The following is an 18,844-nucleotide window of genomic DNA, read 5'->3' on the forward strand; positions in this document are numbered from 1 at the left end:
TCATACTTGCCGCATCACCCGGTAGTGAAGGAAGCCAGCACGACGACCAAGGTGCGAGTGGTTTTTGACGCTTTGGCCAAGACCTCTACAGGCTTCTCCATCAACGAAGCGCTGTTAGTAGGTCCTGTGGTGCAGGACGATCTCCTCTCAATAATTCTTCGGTTCCGGACGTTTCCTGTGGCGCTAGTGGGAGACATCGCTAAAATGTACCGACAGGTCCTCCACCATCCGGAAGATACACTCTACCAAAGGATTCTGTGGCGTTTTGATACAGCAGATCCTATCGAAAGCTACGTATTGATGACGGTGACGTATGGATTAGGCCCGTCGTCGTTTCTTGCGACTCGAACATTGCAGCAACTTGCATCCGATGAAGGTGATGTCTATCCCCTTGGCAAACCTGCCCTCCGTAAGAGCTTTTACGTGGACGATTTTATTGACGGAGCCCAATCCGTCAGTGAAGCAATCCAATTGAGATCGGAACTAAGTGAGTTTCTGGCCAAAGGCGGTTCTGCGCTTCGTAAGTGGACATCAAACCAACTACCGGTTCTTGCGGGATTGTCATCCGACGAAATTGGCACACAATCGGCGATTAAATTCGACACGAACGAAACAGTTAAGACGCTTGGCATCACCTGGGAACCCGAATCAGACAACCTCCACTTCAACTCCGAGATCCGCCAACACCAAGATGCGCCATTCAATACTTTCAGCGATTTCGCAGCTGTTCAACCCATTGGGGCTAATCTCACCAATTATCATCAACGGAAAGATGCTGATGCAACGCTTATGGTTGCTACCATGTTCGTGGGATGACGAAGTTCCAGACTGCATTGCAACTGCTTGGGAGAAACTATCACCGCAACTCCCAAAAATTGCCGATTTTCGTGTCAATCGTTATGCACTTCTACCAAAGTCGAACTTCATACGTCCTGTGACGCATCGGAATCAGCGTATGGGGCGTGTACGTATGCAAGATGTGTCGATTCTTCCGGACAGGTTCGTGTGCAGCTCCTAGCATCCAAATCTCGAGTAGCTCCGTTGAAGAAAATCTCGCTACCGCGTTTAGAACTGTGTGCTGCTGGCGTTGGAGCGAAACTGCATAACCGAATAGTCGAGGCTCTCCAGATTCCGTTAGCAAGCTCGTATTTTTGGTCTGATTCCACAGTTACTCTTCAGTGGCTTCGTGCTCCTCCCAGTACATGGAAAATCTTTGTGGCAAACCGGGTATCGGAAATCCAAACCTTAACCTATGGAACATTTTGGAATCACGTCGCAGGAACGGAGAATCCAGCGGACCTTGTATCCCGTGGCATGCACGTTGACGATTTTCTCACCAGCAAAATATGGAATCATGGCCCGGAATGGTTATCCCACCCAGGAGCAGAATGGCCTACCACCAAATTATCCGAGTATCCAGCAGACGGGAAGGAACGACGAAACGTGTCATTGTTGCAGTAGCTAAAATCCAAGTTGTACCAAACTCCGTAAACCCAATCTTCGTTAGATTCTCCTCGTACGAACGCCTGCTCAGATCAACCGTGTACATTTTACGGTTCCTCGCCAATCTACGAAATAAGGTTCGCACGCAAGCACTTCCTTTCACTGGATCACTATCTAGCATTTCTCTAACCGCAGATCACCTAAACGTTGTAGAAAGGACGAGCAACAGGCAGACGCATTCCACGATGAAATTGTAAAAAAAATGCTTTCCTTTTCGATAACTATTGCAAAACACATTCGGAAACTTCCGTGTGCTCTATTACCTTTAGATCCAAAGATGTCATAACGGCCCCCATTTTACTTTTTAGCAACCTAATCTACGACGCCCCACACAAAACAATCCAAAGGGTTGAAGCCGGCACTGCTAGGGGGGCAAATCTCCTTGTGCCAAAACTCCGAAAAAATTTCTGCGAGCCATTTCTGTGTTTTCTTAATATTATGAGCAGATACTCCGTAATTGACCTTGCCGGATTCTTTTTTATCATTTTTTCTGTTATATTGATCCGGGTCCGTTCCGCCGTATTTGAAACGGCACTTGTACTTTTTCTGGGTAGGTGTATTTTCCAAGCTTTTTATATATAAAACACTGTTTTTTCCATCACATTTACCGACCGAACTATTTTCTTTTCACTTGCAATATAACGATTATGGCTTACCGAATAATTGCTCTCTTGTTTCGACATATTTGCGCTTACTCAACACTGTTTGTTTACATCGGACACCTGACAGAATAAGCTATCCAGTGCTACCAAATTTATCTAGATCATGTTCCGCAAACATAAGTGTGGTACATACTAAATGTATGTTACACACACATTGTCATCTGTAATGATGATCGCCCTCGATACTAGCAGCACGGTTTAGTCAGTCTTACAATACACGTCACGCGAGTAGGTCGGCAGTCATACGTTACGTTGCGCAGCGGCTACCACATAATTGGCGACAATCGGGATTTTCTTTATTTTTCACTCGAACCTAGTATTTTCATTGCTAGTTTGGTTTAGAAATTCACGAGAAACCCATTGAACGGAAAAGCATCGAGATTTGCATCAGCGGGTGGAAGAGCCGGTTCGAGGTAGGGTAGGTAGGGTAAAAACCCACGCTATAAAACTGTTCGGCATGGCATGAAAAGAGTAAACATAACCTCAATTTAGCGACTAGAAGGTTGAAGTTGTTTCACGAAGAAATGAACGTTGGAAAAATGCTCTAGAGTAGTAAGTGGCTGTTAATGATTCAATTCATTGACCACTTAAAAGGAAAAGTGGCTGTCAATGATTCAATTCATCGACCACTTGCGAAATTGTGATCAATTTATAGTGACTGTCAATGATTCAATTCATTGATCACTTTCAGAAAATCGATTCCAAGAGAGTAGATCGGGATATGGAAAGAGATTGTATTCGTTATTTTCTTGTTTTTTTTTCAGTATATATAACCACGAATGGCGTCGAACGACGGAAATGAAACACCACCTAATAATAATCCGGTGTTTCTATTACAAGCAGCACCCACGTTCAATCCGGCAGCGTACAATCTGCCACAATTCTGTTTTAAACATCCTCCTACGTCGGTAGTGCGTAGTGTTTGGTCAGGATGGATTCGGGGTTTTGAACGCGTAATGGTTGCAGCAGGCATTGTCGACAGCGCGATTAAAAAAATCCAATTATTAGCGATTGGTGGACTAGAATTGCAACAGGTGTTTGATGGCATACCCGGAGCTGATGTGGAAGAGGATGGAAATACTGATCCGTATATTGTGGCTAGGACTAAGCTAGAAGAGCACTTTTCGCCAAAACATCATGAATGTTTTGAGCGTTACTTATTCTGGACCATGACTCCGGAACGCGAGGAACCGATTGAAAAATTTCTAGAGAGAGTACAACAAAAAGCAGAAAAATGTATATTTGGAAGAACTGTGCTAGATAGTCGTCAAATAGCGGTCGTGGACAAAATCGTCCAATTTGCAACGGATGATTTAAGAGAAAAGTTGCTGGAAAAACAAAATCTGACACTTGAAGAGTGCACTAAGATTGTAAACTCACATCAGGCTATTCGGTACCAATCATCTAAAATGAGTAAAACTTTAAACACATCAGCTTCCGACGTACAAAGAATGTATGTTCGAACATCGGGGAGATTTCCTGATAAATTAGAAACAACGGGAGGTGGACTGCGCTGTTCACGATGTGGGTATGCTCCACACAAACAGGGAGTTATGTATCCAGCGACAAACCAAGTTTGCATACGTTGCCAAGGACTAGGCCATTTCAAGTCGGTCTGCAGATCATCGACTGCAGCAGGAAGGATGAAGTCATACACTGGTTCACATCAAAGGAAACGCACCTCATCATTCACTGGGGAAAACAATCCCTCGTCAGTTTTCAAAAAACCCAGAAATATTATGAACATTGAAATGTCGGAATGTGACGAACAACAGGAGGAAGAGCTACCTGTATATAATGTAGGGGAGACAGGTGACGACTTAATAAAATGCTACGTCGGAGGAACTACAATCGAAATGTTGATTGACTCCGGATCGAAATACAACTTGATCGACGACACGACTTGGAAAATGATGCAACTACAGAATGTCAAAGCTTACAATATTCGGTCGGAAACAAATAAAAGATTCCTGGCTTATGGCAAAATACCTCTGAAGTTAATCACTGTTTTTGATGCTAATATTGAGATCTCCGGAGTAAAAGAGTTGCACACAATGACAACCTTTTATGTTATTGAGAAAGGGCAGCAACCTTTGCTGGGGAAAATCACTGCTCAACAGTTAGGAGTTCTTCGAATCGGACTACCAAGTTGCACTGCGGAAGTAAATCACGTACGCCCAGTTAAGTTTCCTCACATCAAAGGGGTCGAGCTAACATTACCAATCGATAGAAGCGTTGCTCCCGTAATTCAACCTCTTAGAAGATGTCCAATCCCCCTCCTCGGCAAATTAAAGACAAAACTGGAGGAGCTTCTAACACAGGACATAATAGAACGGGTCGAGCGTCCTACATCTTGGGTGTCCCCGTTAGTCCCAATCCTTAAAGATAACGGTGATTTACGATTGTGTATTGACATGCGCAGAGCCAATCAAGCAATCCAACGACTGAACCATCCATTGCCAGTTTTTGAGGAAATCTTACCGCGGATTGGGAACGCCAAGTTTTTTTCTTTGCTGGATATGAAAGATTACTATTATCATGTTGTTCTTTTGGAAGGGTGTCGAGACATTACGACATTTCTTACAAATTGGGGCCTATACCGTTCTAAACGACTATTTTTTTGAGTAAATTGCGCTCCACAATTATTCCAGAGCTTAATGGGAAGTCTGTTGGCATCATTTAAACACCCGGTATGATTATTGGACCCGACCCCCAGATATGTTTCTATGTACAACTTTTCTATTTTAGATTGGGTTCATTGATGATTTCTTGATATTCGGGGAAACAGAAACGGAGCACGACGAGGCTCTTGCTAAAGTGATATGTAAGTTGGATGAACTTGGCATTCAATTAAACCATCATAAATGCAAGTTCAAGCAGCGCGAAGTTGTATTTCTCGGCCACATGTTCTCGGAAAAAGGGATACTCCCCTCGAACGATAAAGTTCAATCAATCCTCGGCTGTCGTGCCCCTAAATCGAAGGAGGAACTAAGAAGTTTTTTGGGATTGGTGACGTTTGTATCACGCTTCATTCCGGATTTGGCAACTGCAAATTACCCATTACGCGACCTTGTGAAACAATCATCTACATTTGACTGGAGTAAGGATCACCAGGAGTCTTTCGAGTTACTGAAACGACGTATTGGGTCTCTTGACTCTCTGGGATATTTCGATCCCAAAGATCGCACACTTTTAGTCACAGATGCTCTGATTCAATATAAGAACGAACAACCTAGAGTGATCAGTTACGCGTCGAAGAGCTTATCGGAGACCGAGAAAAAATATCCTCCCATCGAAAAAGAAACTCTTGCTATTGTATGGGCCGTAGAGAAGTTCCGCATTTATTTAATAGGAATAATCTTTGAGTTAGAAACTGACCATCGGCCATTAGAGACGATCTTCACAAGTACTTCGAGGCCAACCTTAAGGATAGAAAGATGGCTTCTACGGCTACAAGGATACAAATTCATTGTAATCTATCGGAAGGGTTCGACAAACTTGGCTGATCCGCTTTCCAGGCTTGCAGCACACGTTAGTGACATACACTGGCAGGAAGAATCAGAGGTTTACATACGTCATGCAGTAGCGGAAATCCTCTCTACGCTGTGCAGAGAAGGTAATAAAGAGTTTGACGAAGAGACGGAGGTTGAAATACGAGCAATACAAGAAGCTGCAGCTATCGACATATCAGAAGTTGTCCAGGCAACAAAATATGACGAGGAGTTGATGGCAGTCAAGGAAGCAGTGATGTCTACAAATTGGAATAATACCATAGTGAAGCCCTATGCGCCGTTTCAAAATGAGCTGAGTTATGCGAATGGTCTAGTAATGCGAGGTATGAAACTAGTAATCCCGAAGGATTTACGAGCACGTATGTGCCAGTTAGCTCATGAAGGTCACCCAGGTCACTCGGTAATGAAAAGTCGTTTACGGGACAAGTGCTGGTTGCCCCTTATGGACCAAGAAGCTGTAAAGGTGTGTGACCGTTGCGAAGGATGTCGCCTTGTCCATGTACCAGGTCCACCCGAACCTATGCATCGCCGTTCAATACCGGATAAACCATGGGTGGATCTGGCGATAGATTTTTTGGGACCAATGTCTACGGGGGAGTACATTCTGGTCGTAATAGATTATTATAGCAGATATATGGAGCTCGACATCATAACAAAATTAACAGCACAAGAAACGGTCATGCGGCTACGAAAAATATTCCGAACTTGGGGCTACCCACGAACAATGACACTGGACAATGCCAAGCAATTTGTTTCGCACGAATTCGCTGATTTTTGTAGAATTTCCGGTATTACGTTGAACCACAGTACTCCCTACTGGCCACAGGCGAACGGCGAAGTAGAAAGCCAGAGCAGGTATTTGTTAAAACGTCTAAAGATCTCTAACGCTTTATACGGAGATTGGAAACAAGAGACAATTACTTGATCCTGTACAATAACACCCCTCACACTATAACTGGTCGTTCACCAAGTGAATTGTTGCAGAATCGAAAGCTGAGATACAAACTACCACAAATGGAGGATATTCACACAACCCCACCTGATACGGAATTCCGAGATCGCGATACTATGAAAAAGTATGATGGAAAAACAAGGGAAGATGGCAAACGGGGAGCAAAACCTAGCCTTCTCGAAGTAGGTGACACAGTGTTAATGAAAAATTTACTTCCTCGGGATAAGCTCTCTACCAACTTTCTCAAAGAGAAATTCATGGTTGTAGATAAAGAAGGTTCAAATGTTTCCATTCTTTCAAAAGAAACCGACAAACAGTATGAGCGTAACTCGTCTCATCTTCGAAGAATTTCAGACGACGAAAGTGAGTCACACAACGAACTCTCGATTGGGGAACCAATCAGGCAGGATTCGATTAGACGATCTTCAAGGGTTTCAAAGCCATCAGCACGGTACTCTCCGTAAATTGACTAGTTCATAAAGATACGCACAAAATAGTAATAAAGAAATTGTATTTTCCAAAAATGTATTATAATTATAATCAAATATAAGGAAAGGAGATGTGGTACATACTACCTGTATGTTACACACACATTGTCATCTGTAATGATGATCGCCCTCGATACTAGCAGCATGATTTAGTCAGTCTTACAATATACGTCACGCGAGTAGGTCGGCAGTCATACGTTACGTTGCGCAGCGGCTACCACAATAAGAACCTGCTATTTGAAATTTATCTGCAAAAAATCGTGACGTGACATCAGTTATCAGTGATTTAATTTTGCTGTTTCGCGAAGTGAAACGTATATATATATATATATATATATATATATATATATATATATATATATATATATATATATATATATATATATATATATATATATATATATATATATATATATATATATATATATATATATATATATATATATATATATATATATATATATATATATATATATATATATATATATATATATATATATATATATATATATATATATATATATATATATATATATATATATATATATATCCTACTGTGTCCGTCTTAGTTGCTTTTCCCCTACAATAAATGAATAAATGAACAGGTGACATATCTTAGATTAAAATATTTGTGAAAATATGAAAGCTTTTACGTTATAACAACAATATTTCTTAAGGCTTCAAATACATCTACGCCTTCAGGTACTTACGCTTTTGCTAACAGCAAATACTTGTGAAACAGAACCAAAACTGCAATTCGTCATAATTATTTTCACCGACCGAGCGAAACTGTGTGAACTGTAGGATGTGGAAATTGAAACCCACATATGAAAACAATGAACTTTTCATTTATTTCACTTTACCTTCTCGTCCTTCACGTATCCTCCCATGCGTAAGAATAATAGCCACTCAAACGAGAAAGTACCATACCCTAACCGCCCAGTTTCCGAAACTATTAAAAAACACTCTTGGTTCGCTTGGGGGCTAGTTAGTACCAATTATTATTAGCGTTGGAAACGGAAAAAGTAACTCGTAAACAGCGCCCGAACCTGATGAGCGAGTACCGTGAGTACCCAGCCAGGATGAAGGAACCGAACTGCGCAATGTGCCTGCTGTCATGTGCCCACTCGGGATGAACACACTTACCAACTTCGGCTCCACAGCTCGTCGTCGTCGTCCTTTTCGGTGCTAGCTAGACGTCCTTTGTTGCGAGCAGCTGTTCACCAGTCTGTGAAGTCGTGCCGGCACAAGTGGACGCGAAGACGTCCTTTCTACGATTTATATACCTACTTGGATCGTTTTATGAACATCAGGATATTTTTTTGCATTGGAATGTCTTCCTCATTGCTTGGTCCAGTCAATAAAATCCGGTTGGATGCCGATGTCGCCACGGTAAGACTGTGCTAGGAAGGAGCAGGACAGTGAACGAAAGTGCCAAGTGATTGCACGCGTTTGGAAATAAATATCGCATCTAGTCTGCCACGATAAATCTGTGGAAGGAGTTGAAAGATACGGTTGCTATAGGTTAAACGGAAACAATTTTCTAGAATCGCTTCCTCGGTGTAGGTTTCGTTTCAAAACATATCGTGGAAATTATATCAATTTATTAACCATCAACGGAAAGGTGCGGATTAGGCTTCTGCCGCCGGTGGAAAGCAACAGGAGAAGTGTGTTTTGTATCTAGTTCGTGATTCTTTCCCAATCAACGCTTTCTTTTTTATGGATTGTTGGGGAAAGCTAATAACGCCAACAAAGCGATGATTTATTCCGTGAACAGAAATCATTAGGAGTACCGTTTGTTCTAAGTTTTTGCAACCGAGAAGTATAAAAGAAAGTGGAAAAGTTTACTCGACCCCCCCTAGGGAAAAGGAAACGAAATGCCAACTGATTAATTTGGACAGAACCAAAACAACGGCGGCCCGCACGGTACGGGCAAGGTGTTTCCGAAAGTTTTGGGTGTTCATGTGAAAAAAAAGCTCTGTGAAAGTTAGAGGACCCGTTCTTCGTTAACCTTCTCTGATTTCTTCGACCTTCGATCGACATGTTTTGGATACTACGGCGTACCGGAGCGGCTAACTTTTTCAATTCGATCAACAACAATTATGCTACCAAAGGAGGTTCCAGTACCGGCAGCAATTCTGGTGAGTCTCATCTTATCAATTCGGTCAAGCGTTGAAATTATCCGAGTGTAAAGTTGTGGAATATAATAAGGATTGGGACGGGACGGGGTAGTAAGTATGTATATCACTCAATTCGCACCAGCATGAATCCGAACGGGACCGAAATGACTGAAACACGTATTCGTGCACGTTATGGTCATGACGTGCCGGCAAAGTTTGACGGCCTTTTTTAATGCGTGGTAGAAGCAAATTCTTCTCAGCTGTGGCAACATAATTAATTTTTTTACGGAGTTTTACTGGTATTAGTAAGGAAAAATAGATTCGAATTCACTGGGAGTTTACGTTAGTAGCATTAGTAAGTGGTTACGAAAAAAGACGGGATAACGGTTTATGTAAATTAATATTAAGTGTTAAGGCATTTATTTAATACATTGTAGTCTATTGAATCAGTATTATTGATGAATGAAACAGATACGAGTAGTCCTTAGTGGCCTCCTTGAGCCAACATCTTGAATAATTTCTGTCCATGGTCTGTAAAATTCTTCTCCAATCTCCAAGCAGGTTAGGAAAAGCGTTTCTAAATTTCCCCTACTCTCCCCCTCTTTACCATCCGACTGGAGCTTCCTATGCAGCCGTTGGTTGGACCAACGTCTGTCATCTTTGTTCGACGTATTAGCTCAAATTAACACGTGCGCGAGCATTTCACCGTTTTCGGGCCATTTTTGTTACCATACGAGTTTTTAAAAACGAGGAAAAGATGTTGATTCTAATTTTTGGGAATTCCGTCGACTGAAGACCGAGTAATTAACGAAATAGTAATGAAAATGGCACATCCCAAGACCGGGACGTCAAATCTAGGCCTCCTGCGTACGATTAATGCGTGTGATATGTTTATTCCATGTTTCGGATGGCTGAAACACATCATCCTCGGCTTTTTTTCTGTTAACTCATCACATATATAAATAATCGAGTTATGGGTTGCGAGAAAGCGTCAGAACTACTGTCAAACGCTGCCTACTACTGCATAATTGACACTTCAGATTCCATATTCAGAACGAAATAAATTTAGAGGTGTTACCGTAATGTAACTTAGTTGTGTTCAAGATGTGTGCATAGTAATATAAATTGTAATAAGTTAGCGTAGAAGCAACGGTGAATTTGAAGTGAGCGGTCGATAAAGAAGTGATGTGGATCAGATCGCAGGGTTTGGGTGAAATATGCAGTGAATTAATGTGGAAAATGAAACGAAAATAGAGAGTGAGAGAGATAGTGAGAGAGAGTTGGCTAGGAGGCTACAAGAAGAGAAGGCGATGCAATAGTTGGACTTTGACGATAGAGACTAAGACGTTTTCAAAGTGCCATCGCTACAACTCTCACGGAAAAGTTTAAGTGAAATAATGTTATTAGCTTGAAAGTTGCCGCTACGTCCTTTTCAAAGCTGTTTCCCCTGTTTTTAAAGGTAACGGCTCATCGTCAAGGAACCCTTCACTACGCCCTGGGACTCGAAACTGAGGCCTTGAGTGCCCATCCCAGGACTTGCATACCAGGAGTCGGAGCTTAGGCAAGCCCCCATCTGGGACTTCGTACCTTCCGAGACGTGAGCCTTATAGAAGCCAACTCCAAAAACCAAACATCAGACGGTCGGACTACTGCCAAGCACTAGGTAGTACCAGATATACCAGGTATATTGTTCCAAAATCTGTAATAATAAAAATGTCGTCTTTCAGTGACCAGGATTCAGAATCGATTGTTGCTTTTGAGCCAGAATTCTGTCAGAAACAGAGCAGATCTTTGAAAAACTGCCTTTAAAATATAAAGAAATATCTTCACAACATTCCAAATGTTTTCAAAATAAATACTTCTTCACATCTGTCATCGTTGAAATTGCGCCTAAATTGACACTAGAACGGTAGCGCATCCATTGCTGACGCAGTCGGCGTCGGTGTCTGAGACGTTTTTGGAATTGTTGCTGGCATTATTTGCGTTGCAAACATTTAACTCTCTTTTTGTAAAATATTATACTTTTTTTTTATTCGAATTATAGAGGTTTTAACCTTAAGACCGCCTCTTCGGGTTAGAAAAATCTCTTAGGAAAAATTTCTAACCCTATGTGCGGCGTCGGGACTCGAACCCAGGTGCGCTGCGTACAAGGCAATCGATTTACCAATACGCTACGCCCACTCCCCAAATTATACACTTCTAATTAATCTCTGCATCTGTTTTTTCGTTATTTGGCGTGTTATGATTCCTTTTATTGCTATATCCTAAATTTCATTCACACCAACACTCACTAACACAATTGATAGCATATTCTCTCATATCTCTCGTACAAACGTACAAACGCTCGTGGCATTCGCGATAACTCAAACGCGAACATGCTTTTGCAATCATCTACACATACTTACGCCCGCGATCTCGCAACCATTGAAACACCCCGGTAATTAACATGAACGTTATAGCACCTATAAACTTACAAACGCGGTCTCAAGCAGTGACCCGCCGCTCGTGCGATCATGAATAGATCACGTCCAGAAGTCTTTACCCGCGGTCCTAGCAGCCTACCGCCATGCTTTTAGTTAGGTCAATAAAGATGACGTTCATATCCACTAAACACCGCGTCCCATGGCGACATGACTGGAACCCTAGCGATATGGGGAATCTCACTCTCTTCTAGCTTTTCGCATGTGGACATACAAACGCTTAAGACCTTCGCAATCATCCAAGCTCCTCAAAGCCCGCGGTCTCGCAAACAGGAAAACACACCGATGATTAAGTGAGTGTTTTAGCACTAATAAACTTATAAACGCAGTCTCAAGCGGGAACATATAATGTTCGCATGATAATGTACCGGTCACGTCTGGAAAACTCTACCTTCGGTCTTAGCAGCTTAGACTCATTCCTTCAATTGGATAAAAATATGACGTTCCATTTCGAACCACATACTAAAATTTAAGTAAAAATAAGTATCAGATTCACGGTCCGCGCAATCATTCCAGAATACACGCGAATATGTGAATTATCATACTGTTAAAAATCGAATTTATGAACGCAAAATTACACGCTAGCACACTCGACAAAGACGTTAACATACAAACGCTCGATCCCTTTGCGATCATCCACGCACATCAGCGCCCGCGATCTCACAAACAGTATAACGCCCCGATGACTATGCGAACATTTTAGCACTTATAAATTTACAAAACTGTAGGTCTCTTAAGTGAACCTGCAAACACCGTGTTCGCGTGATCATAAATCGGTTACGTCCGGAAGTTCCTACTGTCGGCCCTAGTAGCCTAGCCCCCTGCCGTCAGTTGTACCAAAAAAAACAAATTACGCTCATATGCACCAGACAACACGGTTACATGACCAGGAACTCTAGGGATATGTAAGAATTCATTCTAGCATCTGAACCGTAAACCAAAAATTAGGAATCAGATTCACGGTCGGAGCGTGATCATTCAAGAACACACAAGAATATGCGAATGAGCACACGGTCATAAAATCGTATTTATACACGCGAAGTTACATAAAGCTAGCACACGTGATATACAAACGTCTACGCGATCGAACACGTTAACGTACAAACGGTCGGGCCCTTCGCGATGCTGCACGCGATCGTGAAGTCCCTACGCACGTACATATCTACCGTACACTGAATATCACATTCTGAATCACGGCCCGCTGCAATTGGCCTTAAACAGTGTTTTAGTGGGTGACATTTCCCGATTCGTCTGCAATTTTAGTGAGTAATTCTGACGGGGATTGTTTTGAATGATCGTTCACATTTTACTATTAATTTGGCTTATTTTCGTTATTGCGAACGATTTTGTAGGTCCAGCTAGGTTAGATAATTTTATTGCATGTTTGTGAATAAATGTTAGGGTTTAGATAGGGCCCGATTTTCCTCTTACAGACATAATAAGGTACTCAATTCGCTACTAAGCGAGTGCCAGCGACAATGGTGGTAGAAGGCGGGGCAATTTGTTCACATCGAGCAGGAGGCAACCAACGAGTCCAAAAAATCCCAAACAATGACGAACCACGGCATCGTCTGATCCAAAGGTAGTTTTTTCTCGGGATAGTTTACCACTGCTATAACCAGTGCGGTGAAGTGTGTTTGTGACAGAAGAGATTCCCATAGAAAGTGCCGGCGTTTGGTTCGGATACCAGTGTTCGTGATGTTGGATAGCTAATTTCCGAAAAGCGAAAAGCGGCTAACCGTATAGGATTCAGAAGCACCGATCCGTTGTCAATGTGGATGATCAGTCGAGCGAGCTAAGCTCACCTCCACAGTTATTTGATAAGGAGAACGAAGCAGCGGCGGACAAAGATTTTCACCGGGAAGTACACTGCGATAATTACCGAGATCGTTTAAGTTGATTCAACATATCGTCACCGTAGCTAAGGAGGTTTCACCAAAGGAGCAAAACTTACCTCTCTAGCTAAAAGTAATATAAAGTGTTATTGTTTTGTTTAATTTTGTTGATTGCTTAGAAAAATTTCGAGATTCGGGTAGAAACATCTAAGCCGCCCTGAAACTTGGGGTCGGTCGCGCAAACAAGTAGTTGCACACCGGAATACTGGGTGCCGTAAAAGTTTTTCTGGGGTTTTGAACAGCAGGTATACCGTACAGAACAAGATAAACCTCACAAGGTTTTACGAAATTAAAAAGACCAAACAAAATTAAATGAGGTTATTTGGAAACTTCAAGAATTTAGGTGAGATACAATTTAGCGAGATTGGCTAATGTGAGATAGTTTAGAAACGATAAAATATAACGTATTCATGTTAATAGAAAATTTCCTGTGTTCCCATCAGTGCTACGAAATTTCAAAATCAGTTACCTATTTCTGGTTGCATTTACCGAAACCGACATTCAGATTCAACGCCTCCCTCATTCATTCACTTTCCAACTGACTGAAATTTCATGCAGAATCGAATCCTTGAGTGCAGAGAAAATATAAATTCATTCACCAACCAAAACATTCATTTGTTATTATGTCGACAGTTTGAAGCCAGAAGTTAGCATCTTCTACATTTTTGAGTATAAGTGAACTGCGTAATCTATATCTGCTGCAGTTTTGCTAACTAATACCTCTCAGAGCTAGCTTAAAAACAAAAGTCACTTTGCTTCTGAAACTGAACTTGTCCGTACCAGAATGCGCTGCATCGGGAGAACGAATGACGAGAGAAACGAACCAAAAATTTCATTCATCGCAACGGGCATGAATTGAATTTCGTTTTCTTTCAAGTTCACGCAGGGATGTCAATTTTTTAAAGCTCTGGTTCCCATAGTGTCAACACAACCGAATCGCTTGGACGTGTTTTTACGTTCGTTTAAGATTTGTTTTAAAGTTTTTCGCAGTCATAGAGTGTTTTTAACTGGGCATCGAAACCGATCACTAACCAAGTCGTTTCTCCTGTTGAGTGCGGTGTTAGTTGGTAAAAAAACGTCCAAAAAATAAAATCTGCTTCCCTTAGAACCCGGACATATTATTTATGCAGCAGCGGCGCCTCTATTGGTCGAATTTGGAAAAGATTGACAGCGATTTGTTTGAAAAATTCCAGTTGAGAAAGTATTGTATCGAAACGTTCACTATTAAAAAAGTTTTGCTGAATGAATTAGCAGAAACGACAATTGATCCTGCACACCCACGCTGAAAACCCAAAGATATCTGGACGATGAAGCCACGGTCAAAATAGATTTACGACAGGTACCAGAACAAAATTTTTGTATGGCTACAGCAAAGTCCCCAGTAAAATTATTTATGGAAGTTGCGTTTCGACTTCGTCTCATCAGAATCCGACACTAACTTAGTGATAGGAATAAGCTAGTGCCGGATTGACGCTAGCTCCAAAAACCGAAAACACTATTTATGTTTCTGAGCAAACTCCTAGTCCTGCGTGATGTTCCGCAAGAAAAGAAGCTTTGATTAAGCTCACGAAAATTGAAATCGAATCTTGTCCGAACAAACGAAAACACTATTTCACAAATTCTGTAACTAGTATTTGTCGTCTTCACGCACCTTTGCGTTTAAGTAGTTTTCTCCTTATTGGAGAAAAAATAGTTTTTACCAAAAATTTTCTCCAGTAAGAAATTTAAGTTTGTTTTCGTCCAGAAACTATTGATCTTGCAAGGAATTCGCAGCTGCGATCTCAAATCCAATTTTTCATCACCATCAAAACAAAAGACTTTAGCTGTAGAAGTATAAATAGAAGAGTCTGTCGAAATGTGCAGTTTCTTTCAGTATGGCTCACAAAAGTCCATTAAAATTCTCGCCAGAGTTGGCAAACATTTTGACAATCCATCTTATAATTTCATTCACAAGGATACCAATCCACTCAACTGCATGAAAAGCCGCCCAGTCGAAAAGCATTGGGAAACTGTCAAGCGGAAGTTACAAAAACCTGAAAAGACGACTCCGAATGCCGCACGAATCTGCTTTAGTGATTGTTAGATGAACAGTAGAGCTATCACCTGCCATCTCCAGGACTAAAAATTTTAACGTGTATGAATGAAAACAAATATATCAATAAATAGGGGCAGACAATTTACTTCCTGGTCAGTAAATTACGGACACACAGATTGTAATGATTCCTAGCTTAAATGTCTGTTTACTTATTTGTCTATGGTATAAATTTTGTGGTTTACTTTTTAACAATTATAACAAATCATTGACAAAAAAGCGCAACTTTTTCATCAGTGTAAAAATCGCTCATCATGCATTGAAAACCACTGAGCGAAATTAATAATTCTATCTGAAGCTAACAAGTGCGACCCCCCGTACATTCATAGTTTCGTATCCCTTTCCATAGTCAGAGTCACGCACAACCGATTATCAAAGGCTTTCAGCGTTCATACTGCGACGAAGCTGATACTCAGAATGCGTGGCACTCTATAGTGTTTCGTGCCGAAGTGTTCATTTCAGGGTGGAAACTGTGGGATGTAAACCTCTATGCCGAGACACACTTACGCACAAATCCGAAATTTCGTTGAAGAGGGTATTTACTGAGACTGTATCACTCAGCGGTTCACGCGGTACAGACTGGCTGCTATATTAAGTACACCTATCGATGCGTGGGTTATATTATACTATAATAAGTCAAAGTTAAACTGATTAATGCCAGCTTCAACTACAAGGACGGGAAGCGTAACAATACCTTTCGGAAATTCGCTTGGTTTGAATTAATTTGGTTTGGTTTGATTGATCGATCTCGAATTTGCCGCTGCCATTGGAACAACATGGCAACGGAACGACGACGACCGTACGTGTGTCATCGTGATAACACGAGATAATTGGATTCTTCTTTTGGCTCAGAGCAAACACTTCAAGGCAGATGACGTTTTTCATCTGAGATTGCGGTACGAGATTCGTGATTGGGTGATTATTGGTTTCGTGTTGATAAAACGATTGACTCAACTAGTCCGGGAGGTTTCATGGATTGGTTCACGAACTGGCGGATTATAATGGACTAAACCTTACTGCACAAAATGGATAGAGAATTGGACACATTCACAAGATAAATATGAGAATTAAATTTTCGCTAATCATACTGTTCCATGAACTATTGTACTAACTGTAACAATGCACTATATCGGTTATAAATTAGCACTAGTAATTCGGGCGGGCATAGCGTAGTTGGTAAATCAATTGTCTTGTACGCCTGGGTTCGTTCAAAAAATCTTAAAAAATTGAAACCTCTATAGTCCAAAGAAAAAAAAAGTTCGACATTTACAATGCAATCGAGTTCTTTATTAGCATCATAAATGGGAAAATACGAAAATTCGACGTGTTGTATTACTGGAAGCTTCTATATACGCATATAATGCTGATATAAAGCTTACAAGCCTAAATATTTAAATTTAAATATCCGATATAGCCTAGGCAGCAATTAAACTGCACAGACCGTAAATGACAAGGCAAGGTACCGACGTTTGAAACTTACCGAAGGTAATTTTCGTCAAATATTTTTGATATCGTGTGAAAGTCCGTTAGGATCAAAATATTCCTCTCTCTTCATTCATTAGAGGAGAGATTCTGAAAAGACACTGTGGAAAGATATTTTGATTTTTTTACCGTCCCTAAATTATTGCGAAAATTGACAGCCAATTGAAGCTGTTTAAAACCACGAATAGTTCTGATAAAATGCTTTAAACATTAATATTTCTGCATTAGTGCTTCATAGTGTGTGTGTTAACCATCCTAACTCCCACTAGCTGGTAGTGATTTACAGAAAAAATATGTTTGCATGTATTTTAACATATCTATGCAAATAACTTGGTTCAAGGATTTAGGTAGGTGTTAGCTCAATTGACTTTCCGATGACCCATTTCGTGTACAGCGCCAGACATGTTCCGAGGTCATCGTTCCATCAACCAGCCCCGCCTTACTGTAATGTTTGTATCAAATGAATTATAACATTACAATAAGACTTTCGATTCCTTACATGAGGTAAGAAATCGACGCGTATTTAGTGTTTTTATTTGATTTTTGTATATATAAATTAGAATATGTATGTAGAAAAATATACCAGTTTTTCTATCTCCTACTTACGCGAGTGACTGATACTTGCTTATCCATTTTTCGTCCCATTCCAAACCTTCTCCCGATATCCTCAAAATCCCCAGCTTCTTTCTCATGCATCGAACAGCCCGAGCAATCCTTTCTCTTTCTCACATTTGCAGGTATAGCGCAATCCCTCCTTCAGTTTCCGCTGGTTTCTTCAAAACCAGTTCCCGTATGGTATATTCCTGTGGGGTGGGTTGGCCATCGACACCCGTCCATCTCCCTAGAAGCTACCTGTTCCTTTTATTTCGCTGTCGGCTGAGACTGTTGCTTTAAATGGGTAGGATGATAAGAGAAACAGGGTGAAAATAAGCTCACTACCCTCTCCACCCAAAAATCAAATAAAACGATCTCACCGATAATCAATCAATATATCCCGGTCGAACCATTCGGAACTTGATTCGGAATCCTGAATGGAGTCAGTGTGGATTCCAAGCGCTCAAACGCAACAACCGATGCCGAAACCGATTGATTCGGAATCGGTTGCTGCATCTGAGCTGGCAACCACTCCGACTCCATTCAGAAATCCGAACCGGTTCCGGAATGGGTTTAACTGGGATGCCTTTCCTTTGCGAAACTTTAGCCCTCTATCATCGATCAACCAAAGCGATGAACCTTAAAGTCAGGTTTAGATGGCGCTGCAGGCACTGAGTAGAACGAACGGGAGTGTATTTTAGTGGCTAGAATCACACCCGTACTTGGTAAAATAACGAAAAAAAATTCTTTTGTTAAACTCCACTATTCTCGCGTCATTTTCACCAACTAATACACAGCTTAATGGTAGACACGACCTAGTGAATGGTTGGTTTCGTTTTTCGATAAATTACACTGTATTTAACACAAAAAATTTAAAAAAGTTTGGACAAAAACACCTTCTAGTGACTTGGCAGTGCTGCCACTTTTCCTTCTACATTAGTGCTTCATAGTAATACAGAATAGTGCAACAAGCAGTCAGTCTGCACAGCAATAGCATTTTTCGCATTTTCTGGCATTGTATCAGAATATAGGGCTGAACGGCTCCAAAAAATATGTAGATGTAA

General features: G+C 41.1%; 1 protein-coding gene across 1 annotated transcript in view; it reads left to right on the forward strand.

The window, feature by feature from the left end:
• The first annotated feature begins 8,352 nt into the window (after positions 1–8,352).
• The window catches only part of LOC131683906 (uncharacterized), a 155,321-nt gene continuing 144,829 nt past the window's right edge, over positions 8,353–18,844 (forward strand). The window contains exon 1 of the mRNA XM_058966312.1: positions 8,353–9,258. Coding sequence (XP_058822295.1) covers positions 9,159–9,258 — 100 coding nt within the window. The 5' untranslated portion in view covers positions 8,353–9,158. The remainder of the gene's footprint in view (positions 9,259–18,844) is intronic.

Source organism: Topomyia yanbarensis, chromosome 1 (assembly GCF_030247195.1).
Source record: "Topomyia yanbarensis strain Yona2022 chromosome 1, ASM3024719v1, whole genome shotgun sequence".
NCBI lineage: Eukaryota > Metazoa > Arthropoda > Insecta > Diptera > Culicidae > Topomyia > Topomyia yanbarensis.